Source organism: Medicago sativa, chromosome 6 (genome assembly GCF_051527215.1).
Source record: "Medicago sativa cultivar Bolivia chromosome 6, Bolivia_mono, whole genome shotgun sequence".
NCBI classification, from domain to species: domain Eukaryota; kingdom Viridiplantae; phylum Streptophyta; class Magnoliopsida; order Fabales; family Fabaceae; genus Medicago; species Medicago sativa.
This window is the reverse complement of record NC_140754.1, coordinates 21736425-21752991: the sequence shown is the minus strand read 5'-3', so window position 1 is coordinate 21752991 and position 16567 is coordinate 21736425. Positions and strand designations below refer to the sequence as shown.

General features: G+C 33.7%; 2 protein-coding genes across 2 annotated transcripts; one reads left to right on the top strand and one right to left on the bottom strand.

The window, feature by feature from the left end:
• The first annotated feature begins 2315 nt into the window (after positions 1-2315).
• NCBP (Putative cap-binding protein) lies at positions 2316-7580 on the top strand. Its single transcript, XM_085716918.1, has 6 exons — positions 2316-2540; positions 4831-4923; positions 5015-5119; positions 5263-5340; positions 6954-7073; positions 7162-7580. Exons 1-6 carry the CDS (start codon positions 2385-2387, stop codon positions 7291-7293), a joined length of 684 nt encoding a protein of 227 aa, XP_085573044.1. The 5' UTR covers positions 2316-2384; the 3' UTR covers positions 7294-7580.
• A 4167-nt stretch (positions 7581-11747) lies between these two features.
• On the bottom strand, positions 11748-16531 carry CSD3 (copper/zinc superoxide dismutase 3). Its single transcript, XM_085716917.1, has 7 exons — positions 16364-16531; positions 15018-15122; positions 14714-14809; positions 14579-14610; positions 14154-14229; positions 12481-12534; positions 11748-11913 (listed from the first exon to the last, which is right to left on the bottom strand). The coding sequence occupies exons 1-7, from the start codon at positions 16455-16457 to the stop codon at positions 11885-11887; spliced, it is 486 nt and encodes a 161-aa protein (XP_085573043.1). The 5' UTR covers positions 16458-16531; the 3' UTR covers positions 11748-11884.
• Positions 16532-16567: the final 36 nt, after the last annotated feature.

Genomic DNA, 16567 nt, shown 5'->3' with positions numbered 1-16567 from the left:
TTGAACGACTATTTAGGATAATTTTCTTTTTCTCTTTTTTTGTTGATAAAAACAATAGAGGAGAAAAATGAAGAGAGAATAAAAATAAAATATGAATATGAGAGAGTTGTTAAAACAATGTTATAAAGTGGTTGTACAAATATCATTTATTCACGATGAATGTGTCAATTGTTTAGGAATTGGTTGACTTTGTTGACGTCCTACCGATACAATGATCAGATTAGTTTCGAGTAACAATGTATGCTTGATATTGGTTTTTTCCTTGCACGCATTCTGGAGTATTGGTGACTGAATTGTCATTAGAATTGGATTGCACGACCTCTATATTCTTGCCTTGTTGAAACTCGTATTGAACCATGGGCTTCACGATGTCAACAAGTTGTTTGGAGAATTGATACATGGTGTTATGTATCCTCGTGTCAAATTGTTGTCTAATGACAAACATTACTGTTATTACTAGGGTCTCTGGTGGAGTTGTACCTCAAAAACGCTAGAATGAGTCGGAAGTTGGCATTCCCAGTGTTTGCGAAGGCTCCCGCTAGCGATATTATTTTGACTTTATAGTTGTTGAAGATAACAACCATATTCATACTGTTGAGACTATTTTCAAATCTTAAGTGCATACGATTAACGTATTGTCCCACCAGGCGTGCCAATTTCGTTGATGGAAGCTGAAAATAGTTAAGGTCAGTTAAGTCTCCTCAACTGTGATTTGCTTGGCTTCAAGCGATTAACGTTGAGAGAGGAACTATATCCTTTTTTTTAAGAAGCTAAACTAGCTCACACAAATTGACATCGGGAAGAATCGAACCTGATACTTTAACGATGAGCACACACCAATGTCTCACACCAACACCACCAGACCTACCGAAGGTGGGTTAACAAACTATATCCCTTAAATGTGGGTTCCCTAACTTCTCAATCAAAGTGTTATCTACGATTGTGTTTTGGGTATTTTAAGCTACACTAAGAAATGGATTAAATAAAGATAAAGGAAAAAAGCTAAATGGATAAAAATGTAACAAAAAAAAATTTGTTTAATTGATTGGATGTGTCTAATTAATGTGTGAATGATATTTATATTAAAAATAATGTTGAACCTTTACTCGACTAATTGAGTGAGTTATGCATGTTAGCTCCCTTGTTAGTGGGATCATGGCAAACCACGTTCGACTTTAGTCTCCTTTTTCTCGGGATGATACGTTGACATGATCATTGGTGCATAGCTCTAACATAGATCGTGTATTCTCCCTCAACCCTATAAGCAGTTAGTGGTGCTAAGAACGAGTGATGCGAGTTCATTGCATCACTGCACAATCCCAATATGTTCTGATAAAGTTATGATGCTCTAAGGACCCTTGTTCTAAGTTAATGGTCTTGAGAAAGAATCAAGTCATCCACTCGGCTAATCTAGCATCGTTTTACCTTCATTGGACTAAAAGACTTTTTCGTTTAATAGTCTAATCAACTGTTTGCTGAGATTGACTAATAAGATGATTATTTTTAGGTGGTATATGCAATTTTGATTCCTATGTTGTTACCATTTCATTTTAAAAAATTGGTGATGTGGCGTTTTAAATGACGTGGTATCTGATCTAATGATGAGAAAAGAACAAAATTGTATAAAATTTTCCTTGAAAAATTTATTTAAAACATGTCATATCACCATGTTTTACATCAAATATTTGATTGAGAGGCCAACATTATTAATTTTTAAAAATAAAAGGACCAATTTCATAAAATGGAAAAAATAGAGAGACAAAAAATACAATTAAAGCTATCAAATAAAATATTTGATATAAAAACACGAATGAATGACCATAGATTTGAACACTAAAAGCTTATTAATATATCCTCATTTCCCATCATTTCATTAAAATCCCTCCCTTTCACTCTGTCGAACCGGGACCCTAAAGGTGGCGGAGTGGTGATGCAAAACAACTTTACACTAACAAAACCAATGAAATCCCTCAAAAGTGGGAGAAAACGGTTACACTACACAACAACCCGCTTGTTTGTTACCGAGTATTTCTAACAGTCGTATATGTAAAGTCACCACCTTATAGGTAATAAACCAATTGCAAACCGATCTATGAGTAACACCTTTTACCTACCCACAAGTACTCGTTATATTAGTCATCATACCTAGTTGTGTTAACCTCTTATGACACTACCATGTTTATTTACGGCTTAGTTTCGGTTTGTAGTTTGTCCTAACGACATTCTTTTATAAAATAAAATAAAGATAAAACAAAATAAAAATCTCAAAATATGTTACACATATAAACCCAACCAACCCATTTCACAATCTCCCCCTCTCTTCCATTCTAGTCCAAAAAACTCAACGAACCAAAAAGGGGATTAGGGTTTTCAAACAAACAACAATGGATTTCACATCAAGCAAGAACAACAACAACAACGCATCAGAAAACAACACCGAAAACACTCACCAAATTGTCGATTCCTCTGATTCTTACAACGTCAAAGAAACCGAAGAACGACAATCTCGTGAACTCAAAGCTGGTCTTCACCCTCTTAAGGTTCTTCATTACAAAACCCTAATTATTATTAATTTGTTTTTTGTTAGGTTAATTTTTATACTGATTGCAATCTATTTAGTTTCAATTATTATTAATTTCTATTGTGACTTTATATATGGGATTTAAGTGGGTAATTGAAATTTGAACCTGTTGATGTGATGGGAATAGATTCTGATTTTTGACGAGCTGTCATGAATCAGTTGGTAACTGTAGGGACATTTTTGATGTGTTGGGGGGTCGGGGTTTGAATTTAGGAAACTAAAAATTGTGACTTTATTTATTGGATTTAAGAGGATAATGAAATTTGAATTTAAACATGTTATAGGAATAGATTCCGATGATTTGACAAGTAAATACAGCTCAGTTGGTAGCTGCAGGAACATTTTTGATGTGTTGGGACTTGGGTTCGAATTTGGGAAAAATTGTGACTTTATTATATATGGGATTTAAGGGGGGTAGTGAAATTAGAACTTGTATATGTGATAGGAATAGATCCGAAGATTTGTTATGCAAGTACAACTCAGTTGGTAGTTGGTAACTGCTATGATATTTGATGTGTTGGGGTCTGAGTTCGAATATTTGGTTCCCGACTTATTCACACGTAAGGTGTGCGATTCTCGATACTAGGCTACTTGACAAAAAGAAGATGATTATGACAATTTAGATCCATTTTGTAATTGCTTTAACCATAGATCAGATTTAATGGGGTATCATTAACAAACTTGTACATGTCATATGAATAGATTCAGATGATTTGTCCCTTAAGTAGAGCTTAGTTGGTAGCTGCAGGGACATTTGATTTAATCTGATGTGTTGGGGCCTGGGTTTGAACTCGGGATTCCCCACTTATCCACGATTAAGGTGTGTGATTCTTGTAACTAGGCAATTCAAAAAAAAAAAAAAAAATTCTGGCAATTTAGCTCCATTCTGTAGTTTCTTTCACCATAATTTAGATTATTATATCGATATGAATATGAATGATGTGTTCTTTGCGTGTTAAAAAAAATCAGCACAGTTTATTGGATATTTGCCTTAATAATAACTCATTGACATGGTGAGGTGCAATTTAGTGATTAAGTTCAAAGTTTTGGGCTGTGGGTATTTGTTATTCACCATTTTTTGTGTGATGATGTGCTCTTTGTGTGAAAAGAAAGTTCGGTACAGTTTATTGGATTGTTGCATTATTAACTTACGTAGCATCGACACTTCAAATTGAAGGCGTGTCTAATGCATGAAATGTGTTAGACTAGGAGTCCAACACTGACACATGTAGTTGCATAATCACTTCCATTATCTCAAATTATTACCCCTGTTAGTGTGGTGTCTGTATCTATGCTTCACAGGCATGAACTCAGACATGTTGAGTTGCGATTTAATGACCAAATTGGATGTTTTGGGTTGTGGGTATCTGTTATTCACCAAAGTCTGCCTTAATATTTTGGGTTGTGGGTATTGTTATTATTTATGACAAACTTAGTGCTCTTTGAAGATGGTGAAGAAATTAAGATTTAGGGCTGTTTTTGACTTTTGTTGAGGTTTTGAGTAAGAGCAGCTTGCTTTGATATAACATTATGCATCCCAAAATCTTTCCATTTGACCTTTGAAGTTGATTGTTACCTTGGAGTTTTTATTTTATTTTCCTTTTTAAAAAAATAAAATAAATTGTAACGTCATACGTATACGATATTTGAGTGGGTAAATGAATTATGAAATTCGAATTGTATATGTGATAGAAATAGATTTTGACGATTTAGATCCACATTTTAGCTGCTATGAATGATGTGCTTTTTGTGTATAAAGGGATACAGCAAAGTTTAGTGGGTTTCCGACTTAATTAACTCATTGACATGTTGAGGTGCAATTTGTTGACCAAATTGAATTTTTTGGGTTGCAAGTTTATGTTATTTACCAAAATATGACTTAATATTTTGTGGGTATTGTCATTACGACAAACTTAGTGCTCTTTGAAGACGGTGAAGAAATTAAGATTTAGGGTTGTTTTGTTGAGGTTTTGTGTAAGAGTAGTTTGCTTTGATATATCACTATGCCTCCCAAAATCTTGCAATTTGACCTTTGAAGTTATTTTATTTTTGGCTGAATTGATTGAGAATGATATGTTTGCTGTATTGGGTTGTTCTTCTTTGAGACATATATGTTAAGATAATTATTTTGTTGTCAATGCTTGAATAGTATTGGGTGGTTTATGTCTCTCTCTCATCTTGTTGGGAAGGGATCTTAGTGAATTTTGTCATTTTGGTTGATTTATTGTGTTGGTGATTTCCTTGATCAGAGCAAATTTGTGTTTTGGTACACTCGTCGGGTACCTGGAATTCGAAATCAATCATACGAGGATAACATTAAGAAGATTGTTGAATTCAGTACGGTAAGATGTTTGATGTATTGTGTTGGATTTAGGTTCATTCTTCATTGTAGATTGTAAATTTTCTTACTGTGACAATTATTTTTGTTAATAGGTTGAAGGATTTTGGGTCTGCTATTGCCATCTTGCTCGTCCTTCTTCCTTACCTGTTCCAACAGATTTGCATCTTTTCAAAGAAGGAATTCGTCCTTTATGGGAGGTAGATACTTTATGGCTTTGGCTTATGTTTCAATTTCATGGTATTGATAATTTATGAGTTGTTCTGTTCTGGAGGGAGAAAGGTAGAAGTTTGTCCAAATGTTGTTTAATTTGCTTTGACTTACTGTGAGCCTTTTTTTGAAGGACTCTGCTAACTGCAATGGTGGAAAATGGATTATACGATTCAAAAAGGCTGTCTCAGGTCGTTTTTGGGAGGATCTGGTTAGTGAAATTTGCTTTGATATCTAAATTTTCGATGCCAATGATAGAATATTCGAGTATTTGAAATCCTTGTCTATAGATCTGAAATGTTTGTCTCGTTGCTTTTTTGCCATAACTGAAACTGAACACAATAACATATTTTTAGATTCCATTCCAGTTTATATATTTAGAGTGTTGTCCCTGAATTGATTCATTTATGGTGCCTGATTTATATATTCATATGGCATTTCATAGTGCACTGGTTTGATGTTGGCAAAGCTTCAGTTAAACAAATTTGTGTTCAAGTATGGGGTGGTGAAAAGTTTGAAGGCCCTCCTCTTTAAGCAGTTTCTGAAAAATGAAAGTAAAAACATTTATCTGTGTTGATTGTTGAAAGTAAAAACAGATTTTTGTTCATGTTTTGTTAAGATAAAAATAAAGTATACTTCATACAGATCTGTATGTGAACCTTATGTTAACTGGAACAGCAAGGCCTTTATCTGTGTTGATCGTTGAAGGTTTGTGGGGATAATGTGTGTCATTTCAAACAATATCTTATTTCACCATAGAAAAACATTTTCCCAACACTGTCTTCAACAAGTCTATTTTTGGTTTTGTTATTCTGTCCTATTTTTTGTGCAATATACATTTTGGAAGGGACTTCAAGGTTCTTTTGGGCCGTGCATCTTTAATCCATGCATCATATATATGCTAATGCTATGTAATATTAAGTCAAAAGCAGCCAATGTATTGTTGGAGTTATTATAAAACTTCCCGCTCCTTGTCCATTTAAAACAGTTGGGATGGTTGGTTGCTCTTACATTTTGCATCCATTGATCTTTTAGTGAAATTTGAGTTGAATCAGTAAAAAAAAAGTTGCCTGGTCTTCATTAATTTTAAACGTCTTCTGGATTTCTGTAGATTACATTTCTTTTATTTTCCATGCAAATATTTCCTCTTCACTACATGATGTAAACCATTTTTGTCAAAATTGCGAGTAACCTCATTGGTCATGCAATCATACGAGTTGTGTTCCCTTCTGCCTGTTGAATTAGTGCTTAGGATTTCTGTGTATACGCGACAGCGTTTATGATTTCCGTTGTTTAGTCATTAGTGAAGAGTTCACTGTATAATATGTACTAGGTTGTTTTAAAACATGTCTTCCTCAGTTTAGAAATAGACTATTCTACTCGATGTATAGGACTTCTCTAAGTGCAATGAATTCTACTACTTAAAGCCCTCTCATTTGTTTAGAACACTGTTTATCACAAACATTAAAAAGTTAACAACTTCTAACTGCTTATTGGTATACAACTATTAATAGTTTTTATATTTCCTGTGTGGATAATGCCGACTCTTTGGAAGTTAACATAAAAAAGGAAAGAAAACTGTCATGGCAATTTAACAAATGATATTTTTATGACCTTTATTTGGTTTCCACGTGATTTTGTTGATCTAAAGTCCGTTTTGCTCTGTTTTTAAGTTTATTTTAGTTAGTTATGGATCAGCCAAATTACCGTTTGGAATCTCTCTTGCTTGGTGAATTCGATTTCATCATCTATGCCCTGGATTAAAATTACATTTCTGTTGTTTATTGTTGGGAGACTTAAGATTTGTAATATTGCCAAATGCAGGTGCTTGCCTTGGTGGGTGACCAATTGGATTATGGTGATAACATCTGTGGTGCAGTACTAAGCATTCGATTCAACGAGGACATAGTGAGTGTCTGGAATCGCAATGCCTCTGATCATCAGGTTGGCATCTTCACTGACCCTATATGTGTGTGCGTTATATATTTGTATTCATGCCTGTCCTTAATAACATTCCTGGTTTTTCACGCAGGCTGTAATGGCTTTGAGAGATTCGATTAAGCGTCACCTAAAGCTTCCTTACGGCTATGTTATGGAGTACAAGCCGCATGATGCTTCTCTGCGAGACAATTCATCTTACAGGAACACTTGGTTGAGAGGCTAGAGATACATCTGTGTTTGTCCTAGTCCCCTTGATGCTATTGTATACCATCACAGCTTGACGATGCCTTTTGAACATTGGCCGCAACCTAATGTTGTTGGGTGTTTCAGGACTGGTTTCGACTTTTGAATTAAATTTTCTACATCAATTTCATGACTGATTTATGTTAATTTCGTTACTCGAGGATTAATTTTATAATTTGTGTTTTCTCTTACTCAGTTATTGTAAATAACTTTACTCTTGTTGCTTTTCACCTTGCTGAAGGAAAGGATCACAACCCTTTTCATCCATATTACATTGCTCTTGTAGCGTGTTTTAATATGAATGCATTAATCCTTTTTTTTTTTTAATGTGGAGAAATATTAATCTATCTTTCCCTTATTATGGTATATTAACGTTTGTACTGGATTAGTTTTAAGTTTTTTTAGTTTCAAATTCTTCTTGTCCGTAAAAGTGAACAAGTTAGTCCTTTAATTTTGTTTTTTTTTTTAATAAATTGATCCCTTTTTTCAACCAACATTGAGGTGGAAGATTTTAAAAGTGTTTATGACACCAATCATGATTATTTACAAACATCTTTTTCTTATTGTTTTTCAATATTTTATCAACAACATTGTAAATTTTTTATCAGAATCTTTTTTGTAAAGGATTCAATAGATAACTTTTTGATATGTTTCAAAAAATTCCATTTTTTTAGAATGTTTTTGAAAAATGAACTTCATTAATTTGTTAAAAACATTTTATTTATTTATTTAGGATAATATCTTTCGATACTTTTGCTTTAAAGTTGAACAAAAAGTAAAAGAAAGAAAATCATGAAGTAATCAATCAAATTTGTTTTTAACCTTGATTGAATAATAGAACCCTAGTTTTGAGAGCTTGAATTTGAACCAATAATAAACATTCATAAGCACTTTTAATTGAGTTAGATTAAACATTTATAAGCACTTTTAATTGAGTTAGATGGAAATAGGGTAATCTTGCATATATTTTATGTTTAAAGAGTTAGTTGCTCATTTTTATTGACATAAATGACCAATTTTAAACTAAAAACTAATCAGGTACAAACATTAAATTTAAAGAACCTTAAAACACATTTGATCTATATTATAAACTCCGTAATTCTTTGATGACAACTCATCGCTTTGTACGTCACATAATACTATTTGTGCCATGAGTTGCAACCTTCCAAAACATATTTCTTCTGTTTTGCTTCCATTACTTCTTTTACGTAACAACTATATTTTCACTTGCCCATGTACTGTTATTTCATATACGTTTCCCAATTTCAACTCCAACTTATCCCTCAATTCAATGGATCCATCAATATACTTCATTGTTCTTGTAACTCATCAAGGCTTTTATTTCAATAATAACTCATACAACATCTTCAAAGAATAGATCTATAAATTCATCTACATACACATACTATGAAGATCCATCCACTATTTATTCTTCCCTATATCCAATCTTTCATTCACCACATCATCTATTTTTAACCTTGACCAATTTGTACTGTAGCAGATCAACAGTCTTCTAATGGAGTGAGGATTGAAAGGGAGAAAACCACCTTCAAATATATCTAGCAACTGTGAAATATAGATTATAAAGGTACACATCCCAACAACAACAAAAAAAACTCTGTTTTTCTTAAAAAAATTAAATATAATACTTAAATTATTTATATTAAAAGTACCTTTATTTTATCTATAACACATCTCTTCTCTTGTTTATAAAGCTTAACCTGTCAACTTACAGTTGACCCTAATTTAACCTTAATCCTAACCTAAACATTTCCCTTCCTTCCATCGCATTAAATCTGTGCTGATTTGTACCCCTAATTTTAATTCCAAATTTTAAGTTTCCCTCTAGCAAATTTCCACATCATTGCTTTTCAATAACAAATGTGTCATTAATTGATATTCACACTCACCCACATTTTCCAACCTTTTCCTTTCAGCTTTCCATGCAAAATTAAGGTCAACTATCTTTCACAATTCCCATGAATAAATTCACAAATGTTACTTTTAACTATATATATGCGCGCATGCCATCTCATTGCTTTGCTACAACCCTTCAAACTCCATATTTCGCTTGGTTGTAAATTGCAAGCATGACTGATCGTGGTGCTGAAGCTCTGCTTTCCTACCATTGTTTAACTGGTAACCTAATGCTCTACTCCTTTTCAATGACATTTTTTTATCGTGTATTGGCTATTCACTGCATCTGATTATGACCATATTTTTTCTTCTTTGCAAATTACAACACCTTTGCATTCGAATCCTTAAAATGAGATTGACAAGATCATTAATTCACTGCGACTGAAATACAAGACCTATACCGTCGAGTTTGAAGTTGACTATGTTAGTATAAGTTTTATCTTTCAATCAAATATCTGTCTTTTGTGTTTGTTCTTTTGCTGTTTAAGTTAATTTTTAAGATTTCAATCTGTACAGATTGCTGTTATGATGCCTAACTGTTTTGGTTTCAACTTTGGTGATCAAATTGATCACTATGCTACAGTGATTGATCGAAACAACAATGAGTTCGAGATCAAGGTTGAGAGACTCAATAGTTTCATCTTTATGACGAAAGGTTTAACTGCTCTTCGTGATTTTTATGACATAAGCCTTGGTGCGTGATTTTTATGACCAAAGTCAACCACACACCAAGGCTTATGTCATAAAAATCACGAAGAGCAGCAAAACTTTTCGTCTGAAAGATGAAACCATTGAGTCTCTCAACCTTGATCTCGAACTCATTGTTGTTGCGATCATAACATAGCGATCAATCTGATCACCAAAGTCGGAACCAAAACAGCTAGACATCATAACAACACCCTGCACATATTGAAATCCTAAAAATTAACTTAAACAACAAAAGAACAAACACAAAAGACAGATATTTGATTGAAAGATAAAACTTATACTAACACAGTGAACTTCAAACTCGACGGTATAGGTCTTGTATTTCAGTCGCATATACATTATCATGACACTTTATGTATTGCTTCTTACGGTATAAGATAAAACTTATACTAACACAGTGAAAGATAAAACATTTTATGTATTGCTTCTTACGGTACTTTTGTAGGGTATGCCAAGGTGTGGTGCTTGCCACTATATGTTAGATTGAGACTGGAGTGGCAGATACATTATCATGAAGGATGCTAGCAATAATTTGGAGTGCAAGTGCAACCATGAAGGCTTGTTGGTTGCACTCCAAATGATTGCTAAAATCCTTCATATTATGAGCAAACAATTCATATTATGAACATTATTGTCTTTTACAATTTTGAACTTCTTTGTTTTTCCATGTGGAAAACTCTCCTTTGTACAAGAAAGTCTTTCATCAACAATGTGTTTCCTTTTAACAAGATTACCAAATTCTGTTCTAAGTTTTCTTCTTTTGATATGAAGACGGTTCACTACGTCAAGAGCGACAACATAAGATTTATGAGTTTCATCAGACATATCAATCACAACCTTGGTGGCGGGTACATTATCATAAATGATATTAGCAATCATTTGGAGTGCAATCAGAAAGGCTTGCTGATTGTACTCCAAATGATTGTTAAAATCCTTCATAATGATGTAACCGCCACCAAGGTCGTTGTTGATATGTCTGATGTAACCCATGAATCTTATGTTGCCACTCTTGATGTAGTTGTCCGTCTTCATATCAAAAGAAGAAAAGTTAAAACAAAAAGTGCTAATCTTGTTGAAAGAGAACATGTCGTCGATGAAAGACTTTCTTCTTCAAAGGAGAGTTTTCAACATGGTAGGACATAGAAGGTCGAAATTGTTAAAACTCTTGATCTAGTACGAATTACCTTTGATGATCTTGCTACAAGAATCAAAGACGCATATAAAACTAGAGTTCAACTTTGTTCTGATCTCGACTAGCAAATGGAAGATTTGGAGGTTTCTTCTGTCAAGAAAGAATACTTGAGACAAGCATGGGCTAGCATTCAATCCCTTTTAGATTTCCATTAACTTTTATTTTCTTCGTTTGTTAAAATATGACCGAAATACATGTTTCGATCATCTGATCGATCTATCTTTTATATTGATAAAAAAGTTTCTTTTGAATGTTTGTTTGTAGTTTCTCAAATCTCACTTGTCGGCCAATATTTAATTACGACCCAAATTTAACCTTGGCGCAACTGGTAAAGTTGTTGTCATGTGACTGAAAGGTCACGGGTTCAAGTCCTGGAAACAGCCTCTTATGTCAAAAACAGGGTAAGACTGTGTACAATACACCAAAAATGGTGGGACCCCTTCCCGGACCCTGCGTATGCGGGAGCTTTAGTGCACCGGGTTGCACTTTTCTATTCTTTCGACAATAAAGAAACTATTTATAAATGACCTGAAATTTGTATAAGATCAAATGTTGAAACTACTCAAGGGAAGGCAAACTAAGGTTGCCTTGGCCGAAACCATTACGCATAGAACAACTTGACAATGTAGAACTTTTTTACTAGTCATTATAATTGCTATAAATGCAGTTACAACATGATTGTAATTTTCATAGGGAAATCAACATACATTGTATACATCATCTTTGAAGATCTATTATTTGTGGTCCAACTATCCTAAACAGATGACTGGAGTCCAATGATACCTGGTCAGCAATTAGCAATTATCAGACTTCAACATATAAAGAAAGAAGCATTAGATCAAGATATATAGAACATTTCTGTCTTATGCTAACGGTCTACAGCGGCTGCATCAGCTATAGAGAAATCAACTTGGTTAAACAAAATTCAACTTGATCATGTGACATGCTACCATTCCTCTCATATTAAGATTATCCGGCTTCCACACTGGATCCTCTGCAGGCTCTAGCCACACCTCAGTACCATGATTAATCTAAAGGCCGAGATAAAATATTAATCCAACAGCCGAAATTTGACTTGAGAGGCTGCATAGGGTCCAAGTCAACCTACTTCATTTACTTACTGAATTATTGAAATGTTGTATGGTATGAGTCAAGGAGGTTCTTTCATCATGACATAAACTCAAACGGTGTTTCTGATCATATACCAATCTAATATTTTGATAAGAAAATGATTCATACAATAGAGATACTAAGCTACAAACTAATTATGTATACTTGACTTCTAGAGTAGATTATGATTTATTACTGGAAATTTCTATTCATCAATAATATGAATAATGGAAGTATTACCGCATGCTACTCTTGCACCTGCATTTCCAGTAGTTTTGCTCAGCTCATGTCCACCTGTTCCATTATAAAAAAAAAAGCTCAAAAATTGGTATAAGATACAAAAATATAGCATTGAAAATTGTTGTTATGAATCCAAAGAGGGGAAGTAGTAAATTGATAGAAATAAACGAATAAAAATGAATTTTTTTATTGAATGATTGAGAATAGGAGAGGCATCTCCTTCAATAATTCCACCTTCACAAAGGATTTTTCCTTTCATACAAACTTCTTAAATTAACAGAATAATTCCTTTCATTCTTATTTTTTCTATTGATGCCCTTCTAACTATATAGCTTCTCTAACTTGTTCTAATTAGTAACTGAATACATTCTAGTTGATTAACTAGATTCTCCCTCTATCCTAACCGGTATTAAATTATAAATAAAGGCTAACATGCTACGAAGCACCGATGCAGACATGGACATCGGACACGACATTGACACATTAACACTGGTAATACTTGAGAAAATAGAATACTTGAATATAATCACACGTGTTGGTGTCCGGCATTGGATACATCTTCAATGTGAAGTGTCGGTGCAACACAACTAACATGTCAATGGGAAGTGATGAACAGAGCAGTAGTCCATCCTGGACCTTCAGAGTTCCAAAGAAGCTTAGAAGAAAAGCACATTTCTATTCTCTAGTCTCTTAGCACAAACAAACTCAGCCATTGGAATTACCCTCCATACGCAGTTAAGTCGCTAAAACTTACCTAACAAGTTGGGACTTGGATTAATAAAACTTGCATCAGGTTGGTCCTTTTTTGTATCTCAATTTAGTCTTTATAAAGGACTAACTTGATGCATATTTGGAAGTTATTCAAGGACTATATCATACATAAATAAATTCAAAGATTTAACTGAGTAAAGGATAATTCTAGACACTAAGTAGCCTATTTACTTGTCACGAATATTGTGTTGACGCAGAAACGATAAAAAAACAAAGGCACACGGTTTGTAGTATACAAATCAACTCATGTTTGAGGTTTACATAACACATCATGCACATATACGGGTTTCAATTCATGGAGTTAACCGGCCGGGAACTACAAAAAAGATATCAAGGGCTGAAAGAGTTGAATCATTTGAAGCATAACACGGATAGTCATTATATCAGTGAATAACTAATCTCATTGGAGGAGTCAAAAGTTACTCAAAAAATATGCTCCTTTACTTCCTAAATGACAATTTTCTTAACAGGAAAATGCCAGTTGTTGATATGTTATGTTAGAAGTCAGAGTTTGAACCCTGAACATCCTTTTCAATCTCCTTCGAGTGCCGTAGCTCAACCATTTGAACTAAACGGTTAATACTAAAAAGTATGCATTTGGCACAAGGAAGAAATATATGAAACCAAGCTAAGTGGTGGAAAATATAAAGATGTATTTTCATGGAACAATGTTTATCAACTTGGATCATATAAGTAATTTGCACTCTAAGCTTTTCATTTCAAGAAATAATGTATTCAAATTCAATTCAGTACATCTTTATCATAGAAAAACTACTCCAATGAGTTACTCTATGAAAACTATAAGAATAGAGGAAAACAGAAGCTATGTTTCAAAGTGGAAAAACGAGGAAGCCTAATCAAACAAGTTCATCGATTTTTGGTCCAAAATTTTAAATTCTTACCTCTTCCAAGATCATCAGGATCGGCATGAACAACAACAGCTCTCCCGAGTATGGAATGAACTCCACTTAGTGGAATCTACATATTGAAAGTGAGAAACGAGTCAGTACAGCTTTGTCAATTGCGGAAAACAACGATTTGTTCAAATTCTACTACACTACAGTGCTATAGTGCCATTATTTAACAACACTTTGTACTGAATAGCGTATCACAGAATAATAGCGATAGTTTAAAATAGTCTTTATTTTACAACACTTGGTAAGTACAGTGCCGCAGGATCTAATTAAACTTCATTGACTAAGTTATTAAATAAAAATATCAATTGTAAAATTGACATTAGTGCCACTTTAATTAACAATAAGCGGATCAAGTGACAAGGTTCTAAAAGCAAAGAGATAATGAAATTCAACGAAGTTCAATTCTTTACCTTTTCATCTCTGATAGAAATCTCAGCAACTCCTGCAAAACAGAAAACTCTCAAGGAGATTTCCTAGGGGACAACTAATACATTGTTAAAATATCAAAATAAATATATAAAAAAGAAGAAGAAAGATGGTAATACCATCAGGGCCTGCAACAATGTTACCCAAATCACCGGCATGTCGCTCATCATCGGTCGGAGCTCCATGATCCTTCTTGAGTGGATTGAAGTGAGGACCTGAGGTAAAGAAGTCAAAGCCAAAATTTGCATTGAAACACTTGCATGTTTTATTAGATTAATGTAAATGAAAATCACTTTCCTTTTCAAATATTCGGTTCTCATCACATCACATGTGTGAGTGTCGTGTTGGTATGTATTCAATGTAAAGCATCGGTGATACATTATTGCTAATATATATTGAATAATGAGAAAAGTGGAAACCAACCAGTGGAGTTGCAGCCATTGGTGGTGTCACCAAGAGCATGAATATGAAATCCATGAAGACCTGGAGACAACCCTGTTATCTTTCCAGTTACATGTGTATAATTCCCTGCACAATCACAATCATAGTTACTATTTGAAAAACTCAAGTCTCACACCAAAGAGAAATAAAACCTGAAAAGAGTTAACACAAACTGGTTTCGTAAAGATGAGTTAGACCTAATATAAAATCATAACATAGTATCTATTCGGTAATGCTTGGCATAAGAGGGTGTATTGAAAAGAAAAAAAAACATTCAAGTCCCGCATTGAAATGAGAAACGTCCAGAAATAGTTTACAAAGAGTGGCAATCCCTCACCTCACAAGCCAGCTTTGTAAAAATAATAAGATTCAATATAAAATTTAATATGATATCAAAGTTTATATGTTCAGTAGCCCTTGGCGTACGAGGTGTATTGAAAGAAACTGAAGTCGCACATTGAGATAACGTCTGAAAAGAGTTCACAAAGAGTGACACTCCCTTACAAGTCGGTTTGGTATGTATGAATTAGGCCAATATAAAAACCAATTCATAGTTTATCTATTTGGCAGTGTTTGACGCAACGGGGTGTACTTAAAAAACCAAAGTCACACATTGAAAAAAGATAAGAGTTTATAAAGAGTGACAATCCCTTGCCTTACAAGCTGAATATTTTTTTTTTGAAGTCAAATTAGCCGATTGAAATTGCCAATGGGGAAAATCGAACCCTTGAGAGGACCACACTCCAAGATACCAAGTCAAGACCACTAGGCCAACTGAAGTGGTTTATACGCTGAATTTGTAAGGAGAATTAGACCTGATATATAATCTAATATGATATCAGAGTCTATCTATTCGGTCATGTTTGACATAAAGGGGTGTATTTAAAACAACTAAAGTCCCACATTGAGATAACGTCTGAAAAGAGTTACTAAAGAGGGAGACCTTGTTATAAGCCGGTTTGGTAAGAATGAATTATGCTGATATAAAAAACCAATTCACAGTCTATCTATTTGGTAGTGTTTGGCATAAGGGGGGTGTACTTAAAAAACCAAAGTCCCACATTGAAAATAAATATCATCATACAAGAGTTTATAAAGAGTGACACCCTCCATTGCTTATGGTTTTGGAAGGATGAGTTAATTCTGAGACAAAAACATAATAATTACTTACAAATTACAATGAAACATAATAATAAATATTTCAAACTAACATGATTAACAGATTAACAAATAAATATTTCATGCATCAGTAGCTGAATTAACATATATTTCATGTTTCATAAGAGGCAACAAAGAAACAAGAATATAAGAAGAGAGAGAGAAAGAACCATTGGGGTCTTGAACAAAGTGAAGAGAACCTCTAACGTTGTTATCTCCGATGATGAGAGCCACACCTTTCACTGTTCCCTTTCCACCTTCCATCTCATACACTCTCTGTTCTGTTCTGTTCTGTTGTAAAACAAAAACAATTGGATAAATTAAAAAGACAAAAAATAATCACAAAAAGTGATCTATTTTTTAATTATTTATTA